Source organism: Dermochelys coriacea, chromosome 1, assembly GCF_009764565.3.
Source record: "Dermochelys coriacea isolate rDerCor1 chromosome 1, rDerCor1.pri.v4, whole genome shotgun sequence".
In the NCBI taxonomy this organism is placed as follows: domain Eukaryota; kingdom Metazoa; phylum Chordata; order Testudines; family Dermochelyidae; genus Dermochelys; species Dermochelys coriacea.
Window position 1 is genome coordinate 140,057,355 of NC_050068.2, and position 27,611 is coordinate 140,084,965.

General features: G+C 40.8%; 1 protein-coding gene across 1 annotated transcript in view; it reads right to left on the reverse strand.

The window, feature by feature from the left end:
* MAP7D2 (MAP7 domain containing 2) overlaps positions 1-27,611 on the reverse strand; it is a 123,685-nt gene that overhangs the window by 4,631 nt on the left and 91,443 nt on the right. The window contains 7 exon segments of the mRNA XM_038388251.2: positions 389-575; positions 1,302-1,380; positions 6,394-6,447; positions 8,252-8,359; positions 8,841-9,036; positions 11,379-11,514; positions 12,555-12,790. Coding sequence (XP_038244179.1) covers positions 389-575; positions 1,302-1,380; positions 6,394-6,447; positions 8,252-8,359; positions 8,841-9,036; positions 11,379-11,514; positions 12,555-12,790 — 996 coding nt within the window.

The window sequence follows — 27,611 nt, forward strand, 5'->3', positions numbered from 1 at the left end:
TCTGGTACAAAACAAAATCTGGTATTTGAATATCCATTTTCACAACAATACAGCATGTGAACTCTATGGACAATCCAAAATGTTTGGGCATGTTTGTGTGCACTTGGCAAGTGAGAACAATGGAAGAGCTTAATTATTTTGCAGGATATGAGAGTGAGATAAGAGATTGTAATTATCCTTAGATCTGAAAGTGCATTTACTTCTTGAGAGCACACTACTAGTCAGAACATACAAAGAGTAGTTACACAGGAGTCCATATTTGGGGTTGGGCTGTGCAGAGAGATAGACAGATTAACAAATGAAATGAGAGAACTGCATATATTTTGGTGGGTTGGTTTTGGTTTTCTGAACAATTATTTAAAAGTTATGCGTTTCATGTGACGTGTACCTCACATCCATAGACTGAACCTCATCTGTTGAATCATCCATGCTGTTAGATTTCCCATCAATGGCATCCAGCTGAATAAGCCCCGTAACTGATTTAAGTCCATTAGAAAATATATCTCGAGACAGTGTTTCAGCGGCAGCATATCCTAAGCCTTTACTCTCCTGGCAGGCTGTCAGTCCATTGATTTCTATAACAGAACATCATTAGGAAATATGACAGTAGCAGTGTTTATATTTAAAAAAAATCACAAAATTATTTGAGTCATAAAAATTAGAGATGAAAGTGACCCATCATATTATCTTGTCAATCACCCTGCTATTGTAGAACAATTTGAAAAAGGAACAAGATAATATATTATCTTTTACAACATGCACAGAGACGCTGTAGAGAAGGGGAAAAAATGCAGAAAAGTGACACTTCACTATTTACACATTTTTCATTTATCATTCTTTACACACACACACACACACACACACACACATATATGTGCTGTTATCAAACCAAATTAAATGCAAAAGGGACTGTATTTTAAAAAAAAAGTTGAAGAAGCACGTCAAGCTTGGCTGTAGGGGAGAATATTTCTAGAGAATCTACAAAACAGTAATGTAGACTACAATGAACAAACAGAAATCTGCAGGCTAGAATAACTTTTATATAAATGCTATCTGGGACATGCTGTGGAGTAGAATATTACCCCTCAGGATAGTTATCTCCTGCTTCTACATTTACCATGCTTTGGTAAGCGAAAGATGTTCTATTTTCTTATGTTTAACATATTTACACAAATGTATTTGTTCCTTTTCTGAGTGAAAACACAGCATCTATGAGAATACAGCACTATCTGAAGTTATGGATTTTGTTTTCAAGTTAACAATACTGAATATTGGTCAAAACAAAAATGAAGGGCTTTTACCTGTTTGACTGAGAACAAGAGTTTTTGGTTGCTTTTCCACAGTCAAAGTGGATGGTATTTCCAGTTTTGGCTCATCCTTCTGTAACCAAATAATGTTTTAACTACATTAGATGCAAGGTTCTAAAATTCAAGGAATTGACTGGACTCAGAACCTTTAAAAAACTCTGCTGGTTAACAAACAATTGTTCCTAGAATGTTTTTCCTCAATTACATTCAAGCACAAAGCAAAAACTACAAAACACAGACTTTGATCTTTAAGCTGCATCTATCGTAGAAGTACACTGCCAGAGTAGTCACTTTGAGAGTATACATGGCCTTGTGAAATTATCTTCAGTTCCCTCTTTGGGATACAGAGGCACAAGGTGTGTAAGGAAGACAAAGGGAAAAGCAAAGGCTCAAGTGATGGTGGAGCGGAGTGGACAGAATAGGACAGTGCCAGAAGGGGGTCAGAAAGTTGACTGAGATGGATTGGGAAATCCTGCATGGCCAGGAGAATGGGGGTTGAAGAAAGACAAGATGCAAGGGATGCAGTTTAAATTAGGCCACAATTTTATTAACTCATTTTGGAAATACCTGGCAAGGATTGTATGATGCTGGTCATTCTTTTCTTAATAATTCCCACCTATCTGCGAGGGCTGCCAACAGCCCTCTGGACTTCCTGCCTGGCCCCAGCTCATTGCTGGGTCCTCACTGCCCTTCTTTATGAAGGTTAAGAAGGGGTGGGGATACAAGGTTGTCTCCCTGCTATACCAGACGGTAAGAGCCCCAATTTCCCAGGAGATGCCCTTCCCATACATCCACTTCCAACTGGTACATCAGGGAACCGGATCCTCCATGCAATGAGTAACTCCACTGGATACCTATTAAGCTCCGACAAGTTGAACCTTTCCTCCTGACCTGCCCCACCAGGTCCCTGAGCTGCAAAAAAAAAAAAAAAAAAAAAAAAAAACCCACTCCGTCTCAGCCACTCTGGCAGCGAGATAAACTCCTTCCCAGTCCCCCCAAAAAGCAGCTGGTATAATGTCCACCACAGATAATAAAACCCAGTCTTACTATGATCCATGAGTGGTAGCTGCTGTTCCTGGGAAAGAAATATAAATACTAGAGCTGTCAAGTGATTAAAAAAATGAATTGTGATGAATTGCACTGTTAAACAATAATAGAATACCATTTATATAAATATTTTTGGATGTTTTCCACATTTTAAAATGTATTGATTTCAATTACACAGAATACAAAGTGTACAGTTCCCACTTCCTATTTTTGATTATAAATATTTGCACTGTAAAAATAAAAACTCGTATTTTCCAATTCACTTAATACAAGTACTGTACTGATATCTCTTTATCGTGAAACAACAACTTACAAATATAGATTTTTGTTACATGACTGCGCTCAAAAACAAAACAATGTAAAACTTCAGAACCTACAAGTCCACTCAGTACTACTTCTTGTTCAGACAATCACTCAGGCAAACAAGTTTGTTTACATTTGCAGAAAATAATGCTGCCCGCTTCTTGTTTTCAATGTCATCTGAAAGCAAGCACAGGTGTTTGCATGGCACTGTTGTAGCCAGCATTGCAAGATATTTACATGCCAGATGCGCTAAAGATTCATATGCCCCTTCATGCTTCAACTCTCATTCCAGAGGACATGCATCCATGCTGACGATGGGTTCTGCTCATCATCCAATTCAATCATCCAATCCAAAGCAATGCAGACCAATGCATGTTCATTTTCATCTTCTGAGTCAGATGCCAACAGCAGAAGGTTGATTTTCTTTTTGGTGGTTTGGGTTCCGTAGTTTCCGCATCGGAGTGTTGCTCTTTTAAGACTTCTGAAGGCATGCTCCACACATCGTCTCTCTCAGATTTTGGAAGGCACTTCAGATTCTTAAGCCTTGGGTGAATTGCTGTAGCTATCCTTAGAAATCTTTAAGGATATCTCTGGTACCTTCCCTGCATATTGTCAAATCTGCAGTGAAAGTGTTCTTAAAATAAACAACATGCTGGGTCATCATCCAAGACTGCTATAACATGAAATATATGGCAGAATGCAAGTAAGACACAAAGCAGGAGACATACAATTCTCCCCCAAGGAGTTCAGTCACAAATTTAATTAATGCATTTTTTTTTTTTTTAAAGCATCATCAGCATGGAAGCATGTCCTCTGGAATGGTGGCCAAAGCATGAAAGGGCATACATATGTTTAGCATATCTGGGACGCAAATACCTTGCAATGCAAGCTACAGAAGTGCCACGCGAATGCCTGTTCTCACTTTCTGGTGACATTGTAAATAAGAAAGGGGCAGCATTTTCTCCAGTAAATGTAAAGAAACTTGCTTCTCTTAGCGATTGGCTGAACAAGAAGCAGGCTGAGTGGACTTGTAGGCTCTAAAGTTTTACATTGTTTTGTTTTTGAGTACAGTTATGTAACTAAAAAAAAATCTACATTTGTAAGTTGCACTTTCGCGGTAAAGAGATTGCACTATGGTACTTGTATCAAGTGAATTGAAAAATAAAATTTCTTTTATCATTTTTACAGTGCAAATATTTGTAATAAAAATAATATAAAGTGAGCACTGTACATTTTGTATTCTGTGTTGTAATTGAAATCAATATATTTGAAAACGTAGAAAAACATTCACAATATTTAATAAATTTCAGTTGGTATTCTATTGTTTACCAGTGCGATTAAAATGGCGATTAATTTTTTAATTGCTATTAATTTATTGAGTTAATTGCATGAGTTAACTGTAATTAATCGACAGCCCTAATAAATACCTTTAGGACACAAAGGCCCACGGGTGATTCACTACTCTGTCAACTCGTCAGGCCTGACATACTCACTACACCTCACACACTGTTGTCATGATATGTACCCAAAAAATGGCATGCAACATATTTGAAAATTAGTAACTCACTGATCATTAATATTCTTGCATGATATATGCATGGAGTGTGTACAAAGAGTTATGTATGTGTTGGAATTATGTTCTGAAAAATGTGGTTTGGCAAGCAATGCATAAGCACAGATTGCTGTAGGCAAAAGAATGTTCATTTGTTTGTCTGACCCACCTGGTCATCAGGCAGAGACAATGAAGGCACATTTACATAATAGATTTAAAAAGGCCACCAACCTAGCATGTGGGGGAGACTGCCCCTGGAGGGATCTGAACTTCAAATGGCAGGTAACAGAATCAACAGACTGTACACAATATTACTGTATTAGCAAAGCGTACAGAGGAATTTTTTTTCTGAAAGCTGATGACACGCTGGTGATTAATATCATTGTAAAATGTATGTATTAACACGCTGTGAGAAAATATGGACACTTAAGGACATTATGCTTTAAAGTCTGTAACCAAAAGCAGGGAAAAACAGGTTTCTCCCAAACAGGTGAGCGATGTCCTGTCTCACGAGATGTGACCAAAAATAATGGAAGCACCATTTTACATACGAATCAGCAGGGGGATGGGAAGTCCACAGGAAGGGAAGAACAGCATGATGTAATCCTGGGTCTGGGGACAAAAGAGTGAGTTTGGGAAGATAATATAAAGCAAGAGGAAGAAGCCATCATGGCATCCATCACTAGGCAGACACAAGGGGCCAAAGCTCTTGCAAGCTGACAAAGACAGGTCCTTTAACAAAGGGGGATGAAGTTTCTGGGAACTGAATACAAGTGAGAAACCTGCTTATGCAAAGATCTGTCACCTAGGAAGACAAAGAAAATCAGCACCTTGTACTTCTGTGGAAGGTCCTGATTGAGAGAAAGTCAGGCATGACTGGAAAGAAAAAGATTGGTAAGAAATCTACCTCAAACAAAGGCTGTAGTTTGTTAAGTCTTAGCCACTAGAAAGTGTGTTTTTACCTTTGTCTGTAACCCTGTCTGTCTTTATTCCTTCTACTTGCTATCACTTAACTTATGCTCTTTTGTTAATACCCTTGTTTTATTTTTACAAAAAAAAAAAACCCAACAATTCCTCAGTGGTATGCTTGAAGGAAGGGTATATTTACCCCAGTTAAGGTAAGAAGTTCTAATCTGCTTTTGTCTCTTTGAATGAGCAAACAAACTATATTATTTCTCTGAGTGTTCCAGAAGAAGGCAAGACACTTCAGGGCAGACAATTTTGGAGAAATTTGGGACTGGGGGTGCGTTGGGGTCACTTGGCTAGCAGTAACCAGGGCTGCTAGAGACCAGTGTGTGGCTGTGGTGAAACAAGCAGGCAGTTGGAGTCAGTTGCTGAACCAGGGCTGCTTACCCCACAGATACTCAGGGTATGCTTGCAGGCACACAGGGTCACTGGGCAGATCATGGCACAACTCCTTACTGGTCAGGGATTACACTCAAAAACCTCCTCCCTCCCCAAGGCATCCATGGATTAGTGGCCCACCTGTGCCATTTCCAGTCCTCCCCTGGCTCAAATGAGGTCCCCCTTCTGCCCCGCAACGCAAAGAAGGGAAACCCTTAAAGGAGTCATGACTCCCATTTGTTCCTCCCCTCATATGCCTAATGTCTGGTAGCTTTTAGAGAAATGTGGAAGGGAGAGAATTTTTCTGGTTTTGTCTTTTTAAAGAAAACTAGAGCCTCCTTAGCCAAATAAAGAAACAGCTTCCCTAAAAGAACATTTTATGAAGTAAAAGTCTGAAGTGAGAGTCCAACACTTTACCTCTGGCAATTAAGTGCATCTGGTGCATCATCAGGCACCTCTGCTGTTAATCCCGCCCCATGATCAGAATTAACATGGAGGAGCACAAGAGCTCTATGACCAATTAACTGAACATCATCAAAATGGAGGAGGTGCATTGCATAGGCAAAAGTCACAAAGATACCAATTCTCAGCACTACAGTTCTGAACAATATATACGGCTCACCCCCTCCACTGCCTCAGAGAGTAGTACTGACTTCACAGTACTGCCACAATTATAGTCGCTCTTAATTCTAAAATGTATCGAAAGAATAAGAATAGAGCATTTCTAATCAAAACATTTATTCTGCAGGGAGCAATCCTACAGCGCTTCTCCCCTGCAACCCACACGGGAAATATCTGGGGAGTGGGGGAGGGTGTGGGGGCAGGCACTCTGTTCCATACCTTTACTTCTGGTGTTTCGCTCTTTCTTGTTCTCTTCATTATTTCATCTATTCTCTAGAAAGCAATGTAAATCAATCACATCAGAAGGTTACAAGGCAGGCATGCTATGTAACTGGGATTGAGGACTCATGGGATTGGTAATGGGTAGCCGGGAAGGTTGATTTAACTCTGGTGTCACAAAGTTATCTCTGCCTCTGCCCTCACTAGAAAGGAAAGATGACAGAAGGTACATCTACACTACAATAAGAGATCTGCAGCATGGCTGTGACTGGCCTGGGTCAGCTGAATTGGATTTACAGGGCTAAAAATGGCAGTGCCGGTGTTTGAGCTCAGACAGGACCCCAGGCTCTAGGACCCCAAAAGGGGGGTGAGTCTCAGAGGATGAGCTACAGCCCGAAGGCATACACTGCAATTTCTGGCCCTGCAGCCCAAGCCCCTGCGAACCAAGTCAATTCATCCAGGTTCTAAGACTCGGTGCTGTGGACTTTTTATTGCAGTGTAGATGTACCCAGAGAAGAAGAGGGAAAGAAGAGAAGGGACCTCTCTATGCAATCACAATTCCAACAAATTGAATTTCTTACCAGGTGCAAATTAGTAGATAAAAAATAAATAAAAAGGTTTGTGATTATGAGCTCCCTGTGCCCAGTTCCTGAATGAAAAGTTTGTCAGCTGAATACTAATTGCTCAAGTGTCTAACTACTGCTTCTTCAGACCACAAAGTCAGCAGTAGTCCTCTAGTATTGCAATCCATTTGCTATTTAAAATGAAACACTTTTATATAGTTGTACCAATTTTGTTTATTTTGCGGGCAGGGGAGAACAAAACATGTAAAGTTACTCCTGTCAGAAATGCGTCAGATACAGCTGTAAACATCTGTCTTTTCTTCTTGTTAATTCATCAAATGCATTATGTCTTTGCCCAGAGAGTTATATACTTAAAGTAAACCATTTTAGATTTAAAGACATCACTTCTAGTTCTTGTGTTCCAATGTACAAGTGGTTGACCCTACTAAAGTTAAACCCCTCCACCCTCCAAGACTAATAATTTGGAACAAAACTGGAAGAACACACACAAAAGGGAAGATTTTATAACACCTTTCCAGGCATCTCTTAACCAAGCTAAAGACAAAGATTTCTACAAATCTGGGGGATATTCTGTCCGGCCACCCACAGGCATGCAGTGTGACTACGCACTACATGGATGCTTTGCAGGGTGTGGATATGGAATTACATAGAACCACCAGCCATTTCCTTACATGAGGAAAACAGCTGCAGTAGTGGCCATAGAGTGGCTCTGCTGTTGCTCCTCCATGCCCTCAGAGTAGGGTGGGAGGAGAATGCTTTTTCCAACTGGATAACATACTATTTTTTCTGCAGAGTACAAATCCACTTTCTCAATTAAAAACTGCATATTTATTTAAAGCAAACACACCCCTATTATTGTTTTTAACTTTCTGTGGCTTATAAATTTGAGTGATAACCACCACTCCGCTTGTATGTTATACCCTCTTCTCCTACCCTTTGTCTTGTGAGCTCCTCAGGGCAGGAACAGTCCAATACTTTGTTTGTACAGTGCCTAGAACAATGGGGCCCCATTCTCAGTGGACCCCTAGGCACCGCCATAATAATTATGAATTAAAAATAATAATAAAAAAACTACTACTAAGTTTACTACAAACTCTGGGTACATGTTTCCCAGGTTGAAAACTAGTTAATATGGATTAGGTTTAAAAAACCCAACAACCCGGTGAACTCTGCCTACTCAACTGAATGTTTTGGATAATTTTAGGCAGGTTTCTGGATCTTATGTATTTAAAACAACAAACAAGGTACTAGTTCTTTTAATTGGAGATGAACACCTACCTTCTTCTCTCCAGTCTTTCTTGCTCAATCTGCTGCATGATTTGTTCCCTTTCCAGCCGCATGTGTTCAGCTGCCTCTCGGGCCTTTGCTTCAGCTTCTTCTCTCTAATTAAAATGTGTAAGATAAGGTAGAGCCGTTATTTATTTTAGACAAATTATCAGATTCTATAAAATCTTGCATAGCCTGCCAGGTATGTATTATTGGCATATTCCATCAGCAAGCGTCTTACAAAAGAGGAAGAGTTTTCAGTTTCATTAGATTGCATGTTCCACTTTAAAAGGAATCACTGAAGGAATTTCTAGATTACATTTTATCTTCACTACAGTGTCCCTCTGCTTTCACTTGATCTAAGAAGCAATGGACTCTAAGTTATTAAGTGCTCTTCACTAACTTTTCCAAACTAGTAGTTTTTTATAACGTTCATAAATAAAGATGGGGCCCCAATTTTATGAAATGATGAGCACACCAAGTTTCCAGTGATTCAACTGGAGTTGCTGTTCTCAGAACACCTGAAAATCAGGCCTGCAGATTTTATTTTAGATTTCTGCTCCTTTAACAGGAGTTCTTGCAAGAGGTATCTTGTACCTGTTTTTCAAGCTTGGCCTGCAGTAGTTCTTCTTGCTTTTCCTTTAGCATTTTTTCTTCCTCAGCTCTCCTTCTGGCATCCTCTTCTACTTTTCTCCTAGCCTCTTCCTCTTCACGCCTTCTTTCCTCCTCTCTCTTAAGAGCTTCTTCTTCTAGGCGAATTCTTTCTTCTTCTGCCTTTTTTTTCAGCTCCTCTCTCTAGCCTGAAAAACACAGCAGCACATTTAAAAATGCAGCACATGTTGCACTTTGTTTAACACAGAACTCAAAGGCGCACAGAATGCATACACTGTATGTACAGAAAGCAATTTGGCTGCGAAAATATGCTTCTACATACATTTGTATGGAATGGGCTCTGACACAATGGAGGGACTGGCCACAACTCCATAGTTCAAGTTGTAACCAAGCTTCCATTCTAAGCCTTATTTTCACCCCATCTAAATGTTTTGCAGGGATAACATTTCCCTTTGAACACTGATGTGACTAAAGTGGGACAGAACAAGAAATGTGTTTGTAATTTCAACTACAGTATGTAGAACTAACATTTTTCAAGATCTGAGTAGTTAAAAAGGACCGTTATTCCCACTTTTGACTTATGATAGCCTCACCTCACTCCAGTCCACCTGAAGAATACAGTTATTTTTGAACATACAAATGCCCTCCCCTGGAGAAAACAGTGAGAGACAGCCCCAAAAGGAAGGGAAAGCACATACCTGACAATGCCTCCTTCATAAGCTTTCTAAGCTGTGTATTTGCAATGCTGAGGGTCTGACAGGTCCCATTTTGGGATCAGGAAAGAATTTTTCCCATTGGGCCAAACTGGCTGAGGCCCAGTGGTTCAATCTTTTCACCCTCCTCACAGCATCATGGAGTTAGATTAAAAGAAATAGGATTTGAAATTTTAATATTAGCAATTTATAGGAACAGTTAGTTTGTCACAATTTTCAGCTGGTGTCCAGTGTGATGAAAGGCTAGAAAACCCAGCTTCCTGAGGTAAGAGATATCTGGAATTTTGCTGGTGGCCTTTGCATCTCTGGGAAAAGGGAAGATTTGAAATCCTTGCAGACCAAACCTTCAGTATCATGTAATCCCCTCGGGGGAGAGATTCAGAAGTGGGCTATGTCGTAGGGATAGGCTGAGCAGGTTCTCTCCCCAGCTATTGATTATATGGTGTGAGACCTGCAACTGCTCAGTTAAATGTGTGGTATGATAGGTGGGACACACATAATGCCCTTTCCCAGTGTTAAGTTGTGGCCTGCTGATTAAATCCATCTCTGTTTCTGTTTTAATTCACTTGTGTGTCCTGCTCAATTCATGAGTGCATGTGTCCAGAAACAATACCTCATGACACGGAGAGCTAAGGAGGTCAGGAGTACAGAAACTCATGTCTATTAGCTCCACAGAGCACTTGGATGTAGGGGTAAAACTCCTACCTTTTGAATTGCTTAAAGTTTTGTACATTTACAAGTAAACTGGCTTAAAAAAAAATCAGCCAAGTTTAGTGCCTCAGCACTTCAAATTTTACACGTATAAAGTTTGACGCACTTAACAGGAGAGATTGCACACTACGTTGCATCTGTACACATAAAACCTTAAGGAGATCAGTATAGTTGGAAGCTAACCCTTCCATACAATGCTAAGCCTCTAATGGTCCTTGGGCTACATGGCTGTCCTTGGAAGTCTCTCCCCCCTGTGCAATTTTAGCCAGGCAGCCTAGGGACCACGGGGTGCTTAACAGCTCAGTAAGGAAGCAGGAGATAGGAGTGGACTGCATGGTAGTTGACCTGTAAATAAAACAATCAATTCAGGCTAGAATGAGCTGAGAGCACTGCAGTATTTTCATACTCCCTTAGCCACAGAGAAAGAGAGGTGAGGGAAAGGATCTAGTACTACACTGTGATATGGGACAGGGGCTCCTATCAATTGTGAAGGAGCAATGACAAGCTCTGAATTAAATTCCATTCAGTCCTCCAAGGCCAGAAGGATAGACACTTTAGATGTGCGGGAGGGTAAAGTGGGGAAAGAGTGAGAAGCCTCCGGCCTTCTACAGAGATAAAAACACACATTTCTATTGCACTCGATATAAAAAGACTTGAGTAATTAGTTATTTAAGTCAAATTTTTAAAAATATAAGGGCCTAAGCTTAGGCTCCTGAGTAGCTGGCTTGATTTTCAAAAGTACTGAGCTCCCATAACAGATAAGCTCTTAGGGATTCTCTCTATTACTATGTGTGTGTGTAACCCACACACCTCCTGAGTGTGGTGTTCCATGCCATCTAGCGGGGGGTGGGGGAGGAAGAAAGAGAAAAAGAAAAAGAAAGACAGCTAAGGCTATAGAGCAGAGTCTCTAAGAGCCAGTTGCCTTTAGAGGCTCATGCACTAAACTCCAGAGGTCCCAGGTTTGATCCCGCCCACCACCGACCAGGGTCTGTCAGCATTTCATTTTTACAGTACTTTTTTATAATGGGCCACTGACCTTAGATGTCTGGGTGCTAATGACTACTATCACAGTTTTCTCTCTTTTCTTTTTTTAAATGACAGCAAGTACCTTTCCCGCTCTTCTCTCTCCTGTCTCTCCTGTTCTTCTTGTTCTTTCAGCAGACGAGCCTGCCGTCTTTTCTCTGCCAGAATTTTTGTAGCTTCTTCTGCATCAGTAGTTCCTGCTGTGAGCTTCCCTGGTGGAGCATTGTGATTAGAACATTAGTCAGGAAATGAAAAAAGCAGCATAGTACCTACATATTATACTTTATAATGTATTCAATATGCATGTTATCTTTTTGCAGTAGCCTACGGTTTCCCATTCCCCCATATCCACCTCACAAGTACTTTTTTTACATCTCTCATACACTGGAAACATCTTAGGGAGGAGTCTTTATTTTGTATAGTCTATAAAGTACCAGGCACTTTAAAGCAGCTGACACAGACATAGAAATAAGATTAATATAAAAATAACTTCATTGTGTGGTGAAGTATTTTAGGTCACAACTGCTGTAGAGACTGAGCTGCATCTTAAAAGAAAGAAGTAGGCAATATTTTCAAGTGGCATCCACTGTTGAGCTAAAATGGACCCTGATCCTGCTCAGGCAGAGCCCAGTACTTCAGGGAAGTACCAGACAGAATAAAAGTAAGTTCTGAAAACCTGTCTGAAGTGTAAGGAGTGTTCAAGGAGCTCATTTTTCTAAGGACTGTTGACTTCAAATGATTAGCATAGCTGAAGCCGAAGCACCTTGTTAGCATGAAAAACAAAAATGGAAAAAAAGGGGGGGGGGGGATGTTTAACTGACCATTTTGATACGAAGAGGATAGTAAAGAAAGTTTTAATCCAAAAGTGGCAAGATAATAAATAAATAAATGAAAATGCCAAGACTAGGCTTCTAAATCCACACTTGGGCATCTAAATAAGGTGACCTGATTTTCAAAACCATGCACCCTTCTGTTTCCATTGATGACAATGACTAACTTCAGGCTCTTATTTTTGAAAACCCTGGTCCATGAGAGGCATTGATGGGAATCCTCAGTTTGGCCACCTCATGTTGCATTTTTATCGTTAAGAATTTATCCACATCGCCACAGTGGAAATTGTATAACTAGTGATTTCAATAGATACTCCAAACTTCAGATTTACAAGCAACTTTAGGAAAAGAAAGAAATCCCCTTGTTTAAAAGTATCATGTACTGGCAGCAGCTTTAGATAGATCCTTGCAGCAAAACCCACCTTCACCGCTTTCAGTCTTTCCTGCAGAAGGCACATGTTTCTCAGCAACTGCTTGGCCCACCTCCTCCTCAGTGGAAGATAGCTGGCGTTTGTGGCTAATGGTGTTCTCTTTCTCCTTGTCTGCTTTCTTTTTAGGAGTCTCCTGGTTGAGATTAGAGGTGACACGGTGCTTCACAGGAGATGCAGGATATTGTTTAACATTTTTAGGAGACTGTATATACGTCTTTGTAACTGTCCTGGGGTTGGGGAGGGAGAGGGAGGAAGAGAGGGAAAGAAAAGTCTCACACACCATAAATTATATGCGATTTAGTATGAAGTTCTATCTTAACAGATATTTGCTACTCCTTTCTTGTAAGCTTTGACACAGTATCTCAGACTATCAAGGAAATGAAATGTTAGTAATAAGGAGAGTGTGTTTATATATAGATATAGAAATAGAAGAGTATGTAACTTACTGGCTTGAATTTATTACATATACATACGTACATCTCCCACTCCACATGTCTAAAGATTTACCTGGAGTAGGCCAGGTTTGATCCAGATCACTCGTTAAGTGCTTCGATCAGCATCATGTCTATGATAACCTGGACACTGAAAACTTAGGTATTAGAAATGTTTTTGTTGCACTGTGTAAGCAGTGGCAATGATGCTGATAATGGATTTTGGGTAAGCATATGCCATAGATAGCTTATCAGAACACTCTGTCAAAGGTGTGCTTTTTATGCTATTTCCTTAAAAATATGCACGTATTAAAGAACAGAGATTACAAGGAAACAAACATGGATAAGAGGAAATACTATCTGTTATTTATATAGCATCAATAATGTGCTAAATACTTTAAATACTTGTAAAGTTGGCAAAAAATCCTGTACAATTCTCTGCCTTAGAATACTGATGCAAACCGTTTATTATCTTACAAAAAATATAAATATGAACTTCATATTAAAAATATCTATATTAAGAGAGCATTATATATTCACTTTGCACCCTTGAGGCTATGCAGTTATGATACAATTTTAATTACATAATCACATTTTTCATGTAACATAATAGAATATAAATTTCCTGTACCATAGTATAATGTGTTCTATAACCTTATTCAGGGAGCTACCACACATAGCAAATTTCAACAAGTTATGAATAACTGAAAAAAAATGGGTTAAATGGAAACCTTTATGCAAATGTATCTGCAGCTTGAAGTGATCAGACACTACTGTAAAATTGGATCTTGAACTGCACTAGCCAAGATAGAAAGTTTTAGCGATTATCATCTCCATGTTTCAGGTCATAAATTGATCACCAGGAAAAGTTTCTTTCCCTCATGTTGTTTTGCACAATTAGTTGCGTTATTGTCATCTTTAATAGGCCACTCTCAGACCCAAGTTAGCTAGTCTGGAGCTGTGCGATCCAGGGAAGAAGAGGAGCTGCAGGAAGACTGGACAGCAATGCTGAGGCAATACAGCAGTGTGGAGACAAAAAGCCATTATGCCAATGGCCCTTGGGTGTCTCAGATGCCCCAAGATCCATGGATTTGGGGATAGACAGCCCTGAGCCCCCAAAGAAAGGATCAGAAGGAAACTCTTTTCACTGACAGGTTTCAGAGTAGCAGCCGTGTTAGTCTGTATTCGCAAAAAGAAAAGGAGTACTTGTGGCACCTTAGAGACTAACAAATTTATTAGAGCATAAGCTTTCGTGAGCTACAGCTCACTTCATCGGATGCATTTGGTGGAAAAAGCAGAGGAGAGATTTATACACACACACACACACACACACACACACAGAGAACATGAAACAATGGGTTTATCATACACACTGTAAGGAGAGTGATCACTTAAGATAAGCCATCACCAGCAGGGGGGGGGGAGGGAGGAGGAGGAAAACCTTTCATGGTGACAAGCAAGGTAGGCTAATTCCAGCAGTTAACAAGAATATCAGAGGAACAGTGCGGGGTGGGGTCGGAGGGAGAAATACCATGGGGAAATAGTTTTACTTTGTGTAATGACTCATCCATTCCCAGTCTCTATTCAAGCCTAAGTTAATTGTATCCAGTTTGCAAATTAATTCCAATTCAGCAGTCTCTCGTTGGAGTCTGTTTTTGAAGCTTTTTTGTTGAAGTATAGCCACTCTTAGGTCTGTGATCGAGTGACCAGAGAGATTGAAGTGTTCTCCAACTGGTTTTTGAATGTTATAATTCTTGACGTCTGATTTGTGTCCATTCATTCTTTTACGTAGAGACTGTCCAGTTTGGCCAATGTACATGGCAGAGGGGCATTGCTGGCACGTGATGGCATATATCACATTGGTAGATGCGCAGGTGAACGAGCCTCTGATAGTGTGGCTGATGTGATTAGGCCCTATGATGGTATCCCCTGAATAGATATGTGGACAGAGTTGGCAACAGGCTTTGTTGCAAGGATAGGTTCCTGGGTTAGTGGTTCTGTTGTGTGGTGTGTGGTTGCTGGTGAGTATTTGCTTCAGATTGGGGGGCTGTCTGTAAGCAAGGACTGGTCTGTCTCCCAAGATCTGTGAGAGTGATGGGCCGTCCTTCAGGATAGGTTGTAGATCCTTGATGATGCGTTGGAGAGGTTTTAGTTGGGGGCTGAAGGTGATGGCTAGTGGCGTTCTGTTATTTTCTTTGTTGGGCCTGTCCTGTAGTAGGTGACTTCTGGGTACTCTTCTAGCTCTGTCAATCTGTTTCTTCACTTCAGCAGGTGGGTATTGTAGTTGTAGGAATGCATGATAGAGATCTTGTAGGTGTTTGTCTGAGGGGTTGGAGCCATTGTCTACATTGTCGATCCATTGTCTACAGCCAAGCGCTACGATATAACCGCATTTGCTCCAACCCCTCAGACAGAGACAAACACCTACAAGATCTCTATCATGCATTCCTACAACTACAATACCCACCTGCTGAAGTGAAGAAACAGATTGACAGAGCCAGAAGAGTACCCAGAAGTCACCTACTACAGGACAGGCCCAACAAAGAAAACAACAGAACGCCACTAGCCATCACCTTCAGCCCCCAACTAAAACCTCTCCAACGCATCATCAAGGATCTACAACCTATCCTGAAGGACGAGCCATCGCTCTCTCAGATCTTGGGAGACAGACCAGTCCTTGCTTACAGACAGCCCCCCAATCTGAAGCAAATACTCACCAGCAACCACACACCACACAACAGAACCACTAACCCAGGAACCTATCCTTGCCAACTCTGCCCACATATCTATTCAGGGGATACCATCATAGGGCCTAATCACATCAGCCACACTATCAGAGGCTAATTCACCTACGCATCTACCAATGTGATATATGCCATCATGTGCCAGCAATGCCCCTCTGCCATGTACATTGGTCAAACTGGACAGTCTCTACGTAAAAGAATGAATGGACACACATCAGACGACAAGAATTATAACATTCAAAAACCAGTTGGAGAACACTTCAATCTCTCCGGTCACTCGATTACAGACCTGAGTCTTCAACAAAAAAGCTTCAAAAACAGACTCCAACGAGAGACTGCTGAATTGGAATTAATTTGCAAACTGGATACAATTAACTTAGGCTTGAATAGAGACTGGGAATGGATGAGTCATTACACAAAGTAAAACTATTTCCCCATGGTATTTTTCCCTCCCACCCCACACCCCACTGTTCCTCTGATATTCTTGTTAACTGCTGGAATTAGCCTACCTTGTTTGTCACCATGAAAGGTTTTCCTCCTTTCCCCCCCCCCCGCTGCTGGTGATGGCTTATCTTAAGTGATCACTCTCCTTACAGTGTGTATGATAAACCCATTGTTTCATGTTCTCTGTGTGTGTGTATATAAATCTCTCCTCTGCTTTTTCCACCAAATGCATCCGATGAAGTGAGCTGTAGCTCACGAAAGCTTATGCTCAAATAAATTTGTTAGTCTCTAAGGTGCCACAAGTACTCCTTTTCTCTTTTCACTGAGTTTCTATTCCCCTGCATGGATTACTCACACTTAAGGGAGTACTGGACTCTAAGAATACAAGGGTTGTTTTTTGAGAGAGAGAGAGAGAGAGAGAGAGAGAGAGAGAGAACGAACATAGATATGTGGAAATAACTTGATTAACTAGTTAAAACTCTGGGAAGATCATTACAATGCAGTTTTGGAATACCACGCGTACCCCTCCTATACAAATTATAGTCCAGATTTTGCATAATCATCTTGAACATAGCAAATAATTCAACAGACATCACTAGGTTAGATTTCAGAGTAGCAGCCGTGTTAGTCTGTATCCGTAAAAAGAAAACGAGTACTTGTGGCACCTTAGAGACGAACAAATTTATTAGAGCATAAGCTTTTGTGAGCTACAGCTCACTTCACTGGATGCATACAATGGAAAATATAGTGGGGAGATTTTATATACACAGAGAACATGAAACAATGGGTGTTACCATACAGACTGTAACAAGAGTAATCAGGAAAGGAGAGCTATTACCAGCAAGGGGGGGGGAGGAAGGGAGAACCTTTTGTAGTGATAATCAAAGGTAGGCCATTTCCAGCACTTTACAAGAACAGTAGGGGGGGAAAACAAATATGGGGAAGTAGTTTTACTTTGTGTAATGACACATCCACTCCCAGTCTTCATTCAAGCCTAAGTTAATTGTATCCAGTCTATAAATTAATTCCAATTCAGCAGTCTTTCGTTGGAGTCTGTTTTTGAAGTTTTTTTGAAACTTGAACTTTGAAAGTTGAAGAACGGCCACTTTTAGGTCTGTAATTGAATGACCAAAGAGATTGAAGTGTTCTCCGACTGGTTTCTGAATGTTATAATTCTTGACGTCTGATTTGTGTCCATTCATTCTTTTACGTAGAGACTGTCCACTTTGGCCACTGTACATGGCAGAGGGGCATTGCTGGCACATATCTTATTGGTAGATGAGCAGGTGAACGAGCCTCTGATAGTGTGGTTGATGTGATTAGGCCCTATGATGGTGTCCCCTGAATAGATATGTGGACACAGTTGGCAACGGGCTTTGTTGCAAGGAAAGGTTCCTGGAAAGCGTTTTTGTTGTGTGGCGTGTGGTTGCCGGTGTGTATTTGCTTCAGGTTGGGGGGCTGTCTGTAAGCAAGGACTGGCCTGTCTCCCAAGATCTGTGAGAGTGATGGGTAGTCCTTCAGGATAGGTTGTAGATCCTTGATGATGCGTTGGAGAGGTTTTAGTTGGGGGCTGAAGGTGATGGCTAGTGGCCTTCTGTTATTTTCTTTGTTGGGCCTGTCCTGTAGAAAGTAACTTCTGGCTACTCTTCTAGCTCTGTCAATCTGTTTTAGCAGGTGGGTATTGTAGTTATAAGAACTCTTGATAGAGATCTTGAAGGTGTTTGTCTCCTTTTCTTTTCACTAGGTTAGACTAACTTTTCAATCTGAGGAGGGATAGATTTCTCTATCTTCTCAACTAGTCCCTTAAGTTTATAGGAATAATTTTCTGGGGGTCAAAGCATGGCATCTCCTCTAGTCTGACTGTAGGAACATTTGTCTGGAGGAGGAGGGAGCGAGAAAGAGAATCTAGAAGAGACTTATTGGCCCCTCCTCTCCTACAAACTCATGGAGTCAGAAGGCCGAAGGCTTGGGGAGGATTCTCCAGGGGTGAGAGGAAATGGGAACCTGGGCAGACAGTGCCTCCTCATGCACATCCACTGCTAGGATCTGTGGGCACAGTCGCCTGTTCTTGGCACAGCTGAGCATGGGTACATTTCTGATTTTTTACCTCTCAATTCTGTTCCCTCTCAAATATCTTAATTTAACTAGTCAAGGAAGGACTGTCTTATTGAAAGACTTGGCAAGTTGACAGAAAGTTACAAAGAGCAAAGTCCTTTTTTTGTAACCTTCGCTTTACTTTAGAAGTAAACTATCAAACATCTTTGAAGACTCTACTTAGTATTTAATGAGGAGCAATAGATAAAACTCTATATAAATTTTTGCTTGACTCAACCTTTAAGCTTCTCCTTATCAACTCCATAAATACGAAGTAAATTTGAAATTAGGCAATTTTACCTGCAACACTTTCTATTGGATTACTATTGTATATTTACAATTACTATATTTAGAAAATGCATCCAGAAATAGGTGAGGAATTTAGTTAACCCTAAGTGAACCCCACCATAAGAAGCAGCAATTAAGAGATATGCACGTTGTCATCTCTCCTTCCGACCTATCCTACCGAGCCATTCATTTGACAAAGGAAATGTGCACAAAAACTTGGCATTGCAGAATGGTACGCATGGCTACGCAGCCTTGAAAAATCTGCAATAGTACAAACAGAATGAAATGACGAAGTTTCTAAGTACTATGGTTCTGTTCATACAAATTTGCATTTAAAACCCTGGGCCCAAATTTTTGTATGCAAAACCGGAACTACCCAATTTTGTATGAACAAATTTGTCTTTTGCACGCACAAGTGACTGCACAAACATTTAAATCTCTTTGAAAAATGTATCTCTCAGTGAGTAATTGTATATGAATTCAATTGGACTTTCCCTCCCAGACTTTTCCTTTTCCACTGTTAATAAATATTTTCCCCACATCCTCCAGTATTGCAATCTTGGTGTCATGCAACTCCTATCTCTTCTCCCTCCACATATAGCCTGATAATTAATCCTGCAATTTGATTTTTAATATCTATAAAATAAACTGCTCCTCTTCATTCTAATTAAAAAGACTTAAGTAAACTAAGTTATCCTTTAGCAGTGACCAAAAAAAAAAACCCAAGCGTGGACAAGGGTCATCTACCACTTTGATTAGTACAACCTCTTCTTCATGGCATTCTGCTCCAGCCTCTTCTTACACTGAAAAAGTCAAGGGTTCCACTACTTTATCAGTGTCATGTGCCTTTCTGAATTCCTGCACTGGCTTTCCTTCAGCTTCCACTGCCTAAGTTCTGATTCCCATCCTTATGGTGCTGTACAACCCTGCTCCTGCCTATCATTTGAATCTCTCCTTCAAACACAGCTTCTGTGAGGTGTTTCAGAATAGCACACAACAGGAATTTAACTATTCTAAGGGTATGTCTACAATAGGAAAATAATTCACATTTAGAAACATGTGAGCTAACTTTTTTAAACTTGAACTTTGCACCTAGCATAGACACAGTTTAAAAGTGTGTTAGCTGATCATGGTTGACCCTAGTGGGGAGCCCAGGCTTGGCCACAACCATCTAACACACTTTTAAACTGTGTTTGTACCAGGTGCAAAGTCCTTGTTTAAAATCAGGTTATCAAACATGTTTTCAGACATGAACTATTTTCCCAGGGTAACATTTACAAAGCACTTACATGTTTTAGATATCCAAGTTCTATTTTCAGAAGTAATGTGGCACTTAGGAGCCTGATTTTCATGGAAAGTCATTTTTCAAAATGGGACTTAGGTTCCTTTAAAAGATATGCCCCTAGTCTAGACAGGCCTGAAGTAGGGGGATTCGGGGGGGGGGGGGGGGGAATTTGTGTATCCAAATAATTTCTTTAACAGTCCACTCTCCAAGCAAAGCCTATTGATCTAACTTTCCCCTTTTTGTTCTTTGCATTCCCCTTCTATCTGCGTGTGTCCAAATTTCATTTGAGTTAGAACGTAAACTCCTTGGGGAAATGACCTTGTTTTATTTACACCTAAAATAAAATATCATGCACACCTAGGACACAAAATAAATAAATAAAAATAAATGAAGTGTATCAGCTACACAGAGAAACCCTTTTAGCTTTCATGTGCGCGCACGTGTGATAATGTTCAAGGTTAAAGCTAAAACCATCCCTATATTTTTTATTTAATAAAATAAAATTTGTAAATAAAAACTGATAGCCATCCCTCAGTCTATCCTTTTCCATTGCACAGAGGATATTACTTCCCAACCAGATTGCATTCACCCTCTACCTCAGTTTCTTAAATCACCTTTTCCATTTCAGAACACATTTCTGGCAACTCTGTTTTAGGTGTTGTGACAGGAGGAGAAACAGTCATATAATTAAGGCTCAGTCATCACATTTAGCATTACCACAGCAGTAATTTTATTCTGATTAAGGGATGCCAACAAGTTTATATTAAAGAGGTTGGTAGGGAAGGAGCCTCGTAATGAGCAATTAAATCTCTTGATCTACTTTGAGGACTAGGACAAAAGAACTGCACCGCATACTACACTGGAGCCAAAACACGAGTTAAAATGGTAACTCGAGTAATAAATCTCTCTACATTTTATTGTGTGGTTGTCTGAGGAGAGGAAAGGAGAAGGGTGGTTGACTTGCTTTGATATTTGCTAAAAGCCAGAAATAAAACCTATAACTCAACTGTAAAAATGACAATATTGCACAGTGATAGAGGAACAGCTGTTCAACAAAATTTATATCAGCAATAAGAATCTGCATTCTGAAGTTTTCAAATCCCACAGTAGGTGCCAGTCAGAAATATATAAAAGGGAACATTGCTTTGATTTGATGATTTTCTCTTTGCATTTAAGAGTACCGTAAATTGACACCTCTAGCATTCCTCTATTCCAAGATGCCAGTAGGGGGTCATTATTTGAAACAAGTTTCTCCTTTTCTCCTCTTCTTTTTTCTCTTTACTGAAAGGATTAACCCAAATGTCTAGAGCCCTGAGTGGATACAAAAATTTGTATCCATATCTGATCTGCAAAACTTGTCTGCAGATATCCACGGGTTTGCAGGGCTCTACTAACAGCTCCGCAGGTCATCGTGCAGTGATGCAGGGGTATGCCAAGCACCTGCTTACCAACTGCCCTCCACTTCTCCCCAGAGACCTCCTGCCCTGCCACCCACGCTGTACCTCCTTCCCCACTCCAGACAGGGAGACTACAATCCTGGGCCCTCATATACAGCACCGCCCATGCAGTTGCGGTGGCTCTAACGCACACAGACCAGGCCAGGACAGACAGTGGCAACAACTACTCTCCTCACAGTGCCTGCCGTCGCTGCCCACTAATTTAAAAGTACAAGCACATCTCTTTCAAAATGGCATTTGGCTCTCTCCCTTCTGGGAGTTGTAGTTCACCTCCTCTGTCTGAGCAAGCTGGGGACAACAACTCCCATATTGCCACATATCGCACTGCTGCGTGATTCAGAGAGCAGAGCTGGAGCCTGAGGGCTGGGTGACAGCCGCTCCATTCAGGTGAATGTGATGCAGAGCCTTACACAGATACAAAATTTGTATCCTCATCTGAGCTGTGAAGAGCAACAATGGTCTGTGGATACAAAGCAGATATCCGTGGATTTGCAGGGCTCTACGAATTGTGTGGATAGAAAATAGGATTATTAGAAAAAAATATATATAAAGGAATCTTTGGCGTGATCCATACACTTTCTTTCTTGATGGTTTGGTGGTGGTGGTTTTTTTATATTTTTTTGGTGAACTAGAAACAGGGAATGCAATCCTAGAAGGAAGATGGAAATTTAGGATACTTTATGACTTATGGGATCAGGCTGAGAAAGACAAGAAAGTTATATAGAAAAGGATCCTTTATCAATGACAAATAAACCCCAGGAGGAATTGGTAACACAGTAAGTTACCTGAATGTAAATACATGAAGCAGGGACAGCTGTGGAAGAGGCATTCTCCTTCAACCTACAGCATAGAATTTTTCTGATAGACTAATTAACATACCCACCTTTCCTCCCTGTTCTGACAAACCTTCCTTTGGCAGTGTTCTGGGGGCAGCTGGTGGGGAGACCCTGTCAGCATAACTCTTGCTGTTGCTGTACTGACATGGCACCAGAAGAAACAGAGCAAGGGTAAACACCAACACGGGCACAAGCCCTCCAAAGGGTCTGAGGATTCACTGGTGTTTGTGGGTCAACACCTGCCACTTCTAAGGGGGAAAAGATGACCCTCGCATGGCGGAAGAATGTGCAGGAAACTCCACAGGAGGAGTTCTGAGGTTATTTTAGCTGAAGCAAGGACAGGTGAGATATATGTCCTGCTGCACCAGAAGATTCATAAAGCTTCAAAATAAACAAGAACAAAAAAATAAAAAAAAAAATCTAAGTCTCTCAATATGTGCCAGTCAGAGGTCACGTCCAATTTTATCTAAAGGGAGTAGGGAAGAGAACTATGTGTTGCTTTAAAAGCCAGATTCACAATAGCTCATGAAGTGGAAGACCATGCTGTGGTTTAGAAGGCTGATATTAAATCAGAAATGAATAGCTCAGACATCCTGTTTGTTTTATGTCCACTTTAATTCAAACCCAAGGGACTGACATATTTTCAGGTTTTTCTTTTTGAAAGGATGCTGTCAGACTATTCTTTAGCATTAACATGTCTGCTTTTTACGGTTCATAATTTGTAATATTTTCTCAAAAGCCTGGATGCAATTTTCCCCCTATTGCCAGAGTTTGGTTCATTTTTTCCTTTCATTACTAATAGTTAAGACTAAGATTATGTCACGGAATCCGTGACTTCCATGACCTCCGTGACATTGGGGGTCCCGCAGCTGACCAGCCACTGTGGCAGGGGGGACCCTGCAGCAGCAGCCCAACTTCCAGCAGAGGGACTCCCAGAGCTGTTCAGTGGCTGCAGGCAGGCAGGGCTCCCCTCCCAGCTCCCCAGCCTCCACTGCTGGCAGCGTCCCCCACCCCCACAGCTCCCCAGCTGCCGTGGATGGTGGGGAAGCCCCTGCAGCTCTGAGCCCTTCATGGAGACCCCTTCTAGCCACTGGGAAATGATATCCCATGCAGCTCCCAGTTGCGGGGCGGGGAAGGGGAGGGAGGCAGGATGCTAGACCGTCCTCCCTCCCCATTTTGTCAGGGATGTTTTTAATAAAAGTCAGGGACAGATCACGGGCTTCCGTGGTTTTTTATTTATTGCCCATCACCTGTCCCTGACTTTTACTACAAATATCCATGACAAAATCTTAGCCTTACTAATAGTGCACGAACCAACACAGCTTTGCCTGGCTTTACTATTTTGTCTGAATATCCTCATCAGTTAAGTCAACACAGCTCTGAAACTGGTGCGTCTCAGTGCCTTCTGTTAGCTGACTATCTCTAATGCTGGTAAACTTTAAATACTGTAGATCCAACAATTAATATGTGGCTTTACTTATTTCTCGCCTTCCCTCAGTCAAGTCAATATTGGGTTGAAAAATCAAGGTTGCATACTGAATGGATTAAAAACTGGCTAACTGATGGATCTAAAAATGTAACTGTTAACAGGGAATTAATCACTGAACACTGGTATTTCTAGTGGGGTCTTGTATGGATCTTTTCAAAACTTAAAAAAAAACTGATTTCAATACCTTTATGGCCATGATCCTGCAATTTGATCCATGAAGATAGATCCTGAGCCCAGACAGAACTCCTCCCACATGGATCAAATTGCAGGATTGGGCCATAGTTAGTAAACTTGACTGGCAGCAAAAATCTAAATTGGTTGAGCAACAGAAGCCAGAGCATACTGGTAAACAAACACAGAACAGAAAAAGAAGACAACCACCCAAGGAGAACCTTCATTGGTTCACTTTTCCATCTTTTAAAAAAATTATACATACATACATACACACACATACACAGACACATACACAGAGTACATCAAGTGTCCTACAGGAAACAATATGTTACAAAGTATGAAAATTTGCAGATGCTTGACAAGGTTGGGGCCTGTCAGTTCCCAGGAGAACTATGGCTGGGCCCAAAGAAAGTTAGAAGAAATGGGGACTTGTGCAGACAGGCAGATCAAATGTAAACAGAGAAAAACTAGCAAGGGAACAATAATTTTAAACAGACATGCTTCCAGATATTGATCTGAGAGAGAATCTAATGGCCTGAACAGAGGACTTGGGGCCAAAACTTCTGCTTTCTATTCCTGGCCCTAGCACTGGCTCCCTCTATGGCTTATTCCTTATGGCAAGTCAATTAGGGCTAAATCCTGCTTGCTTTACTCAGGCAAGTAGTCTCACTGACTTCAGTGGAACGTCTCACTTCACTAAAGGCAAGCCCAATGTGGCCTTCAATCACTCGGTCTATCCATAAAATAGGGTAATAATACTTATCTACCCACCCTTACAGGAATGTTATGAAAATTAGCTGATGTTTTCAAGATCTTTGAAGATGAAGAGAGCTATAAAAGTGCTAAGTATTATTGACCTGGGGAAATATCTTGAAGGCGATAAACACTTAAAATAATCAATATCCATTGGCAACTGAGAAATTAAAAAGAATTCCTTGTTTTTGACAAGCTATCCCACTGTCAACTTCCCTGCCCATTAACAGACTTCCATATTAAGTTAAGATTATCATTCTAAACTTTTCTGTGTTTCATGCCATTTCCCGACTCATGAGTGAGCTGTAGCTCACGAAAGCTTATGCTCAAATAAATTTGTTAGTCTAAGGTGCCACAAGTACTCCTTTTCTTTTTGCGAATACAGACTAACACGGCTGCTACTCTGAAACCTTCACACAACTTTGTATACTTCCTCTCGTCTTCTAATAGTGTTCTTTTGGCATCTCCTTTATACCCCATTTTGCCTCATCATATTATCACTCTTTCATTCTTCTTGTACTCCTGGGGGAATTCTATGCCACTGCGCAACGCAGAATTTTGAAGAAATTAATATGCATGCAGAATTTCCTTTCCCCCACAGACATGGGCTGCAGATTTTAGCTCGCACATAGAAGACACTGTCGGAAGAGGGACCTAGAGGGTTCCTGGCAGCTGCAGTTCCCCACATGTCCTGAGGGAAGGAGACAGTGGTACGCAGAAAACTCCATGCAAGCCTGAGACTGAGCATCAAGCTGTTTCTTCCTCTGGATCCCTGGGCTCTGTGGCAGGGTGAGGGCACGGCTGGGCTCTGGGGGTGGTGGTGCAGGTATATTACCTTGGGGGGGACTGAGGATGGGCTCTGTGGGGGAGGGGTTGTTGGTGTGTCACCCCCCGGCTGGGCTCTGGGTGGGGGGCGGGTGCAGAGAAACAGGGACTTGGTTGTCATAGGGGTTTCTTTGACTCTCTACTCCTGGGGGAATTTGTGTGCGTCTCTGTATTGTTACAGTCATATTTGTTGAAATAAATTACCAAAATAATTGAAACTGGTGAGATTATGTGGTGTTATTTTGACAAAATTTGCAGAATTTTGCAATATTGTGTGCAGAATTTTTAATTTTTTGGTGCCAAATGCCCCCAGGAATATTCTTGGCCCTTTTAGTGGAACAAGCTTCTTTCTTTTAATCATTTCACTAGGTCTTTGTCCAAAGTAATTGTGGATGTTATTATTCATATAAGTGTCTATTTTAAAAAATATCTAATTTCTTGGCCTCAATCTTTTATGTTAACTAATTTCATAGGTTAAAGGCATTGAAAAATAAAGTATTTCCTTTATCAGTTATAAGTTTGCTGCCTTTCAATTTCATTTAACGTCCCCTTGTTCCATGATATGAGAAAAGGTAAATCAGGTACTACTATTCTCCCACTCTGTACCATTCATTAGTTTGTATCTCTTGATCATGTCCCTTATTTATCATCTTTTTAAACTAAACATTTTCATTGTCTACTCATCCAGAAGTGTTTCCACGTCGCTACTCTCGCATTCCCGAACCTCCTCTATTTCTTGTATATCTATGAGACAGGATGATTGCACTGTTAAGAAATACCATCATTTTTATAATATTTCTGGAATTATTTTATATCCTATCAACTAATTTTTGTTTACATTTTTGACTGCCATCACACACTGAGCAGAAGTTTTCCCTGAACTGTCCAAAATGATGCTTAAAAAATTGGGTCCTCTGCAGAGTTGCCTTTTCATTCTTCAATGTTACATGAATTTGTCTCAGTCCAAATTCATGTAACGCCAACATTTGGAACATACAAGTCTTTACTGTATATTTAAATAGGATATTTGATTGTGACCCAGGATGGAATGTTTTGTGGCTGAGTGTGAGCGGTCTTCTGTAAGGTACAAGATGTGCATCAATACAGGCTATGTCTACACTGAAAGGCAGGGGGGTGATTCCTTTGCTTATGTATACATACTTGCACTAACTCATGAGTATAAACAGCAATACAGCAATGGTACATTGTAGCATCAGTAGTGGTAGTGGAGGCAGAGCTGAGCCATACCGAGTATGGCTCAGGAGGATTTGTGCTCGGCATGGCCTCCGCTCCCGCTATTGGTGCTTCCCTGGTTACACTGCTGTTTGTACTCATGTTAGCTCCATGAGAGTTAACACAAATGTGTGCACACAAGCAGGTGTAATTCCACCCTTAGCTCATAGCAGAGACATAGCCACAGTGTCAAAGGCTAGACTGCTTTTGGAAACGTCTCCATGAATTCCCCACACTATTTCGTCCGACTAACACTAAACTTATATGCACAAAACTCTTCTGTCAAGAGGCCACACACAAAAAGTTTGAAAGAGGGAGGGCTGGGTTTTTGTTTTTTATTGTTGTTAAAGAAGATGGGTGTGTGTCAAACTGGACTCATGTGGCAAGGTTAAAAACCTTTGTGCTAATTAGAAAAAGGAGATCATATCAGAGATGGATGAGACTGAGGTATGAATGTTCCAAGGGGCACAGAAAAAAATGGGTAAAACAAAATTGTTCTAGGCAGTCATCACCTCAAACACAATAGTACACTGACCTAAAGAAAGAAAGAATCAAGCTATAAGGACGTTAAGGATAAATTTTTTTGTGGATTGGACTGCCATGGTCAGCAATAGAAACTGCAACATTAAATGTATCAAAAAAGGAGTTAGACTAATATGTAGTGTTTGTACTCTTGACAATTTCTTTCTTCTTAGATAGAGAAGGATGGCTTTAACCCCTCCCCCCAACACACACACACACACACTTACTTCTATGCTACATAACTAAACACAGGCTAACTCAACCAGATTTAACATGAGCTACCAAATGAAAGGCTAACACCAATCAGTTCATGAGTGGGACTAAGAAAGATGGAGAAATGTTATCAGAGAGCCATTAACACAATAATATTAAAAAAAAATTAATCTGAATTTTAATCAAATTTCTAAGGAAGCCCCTGAGCAGTTAATGGTTTTCCTATGGCAACAGGGACATTCTCAAAGAGTACTGAAGCA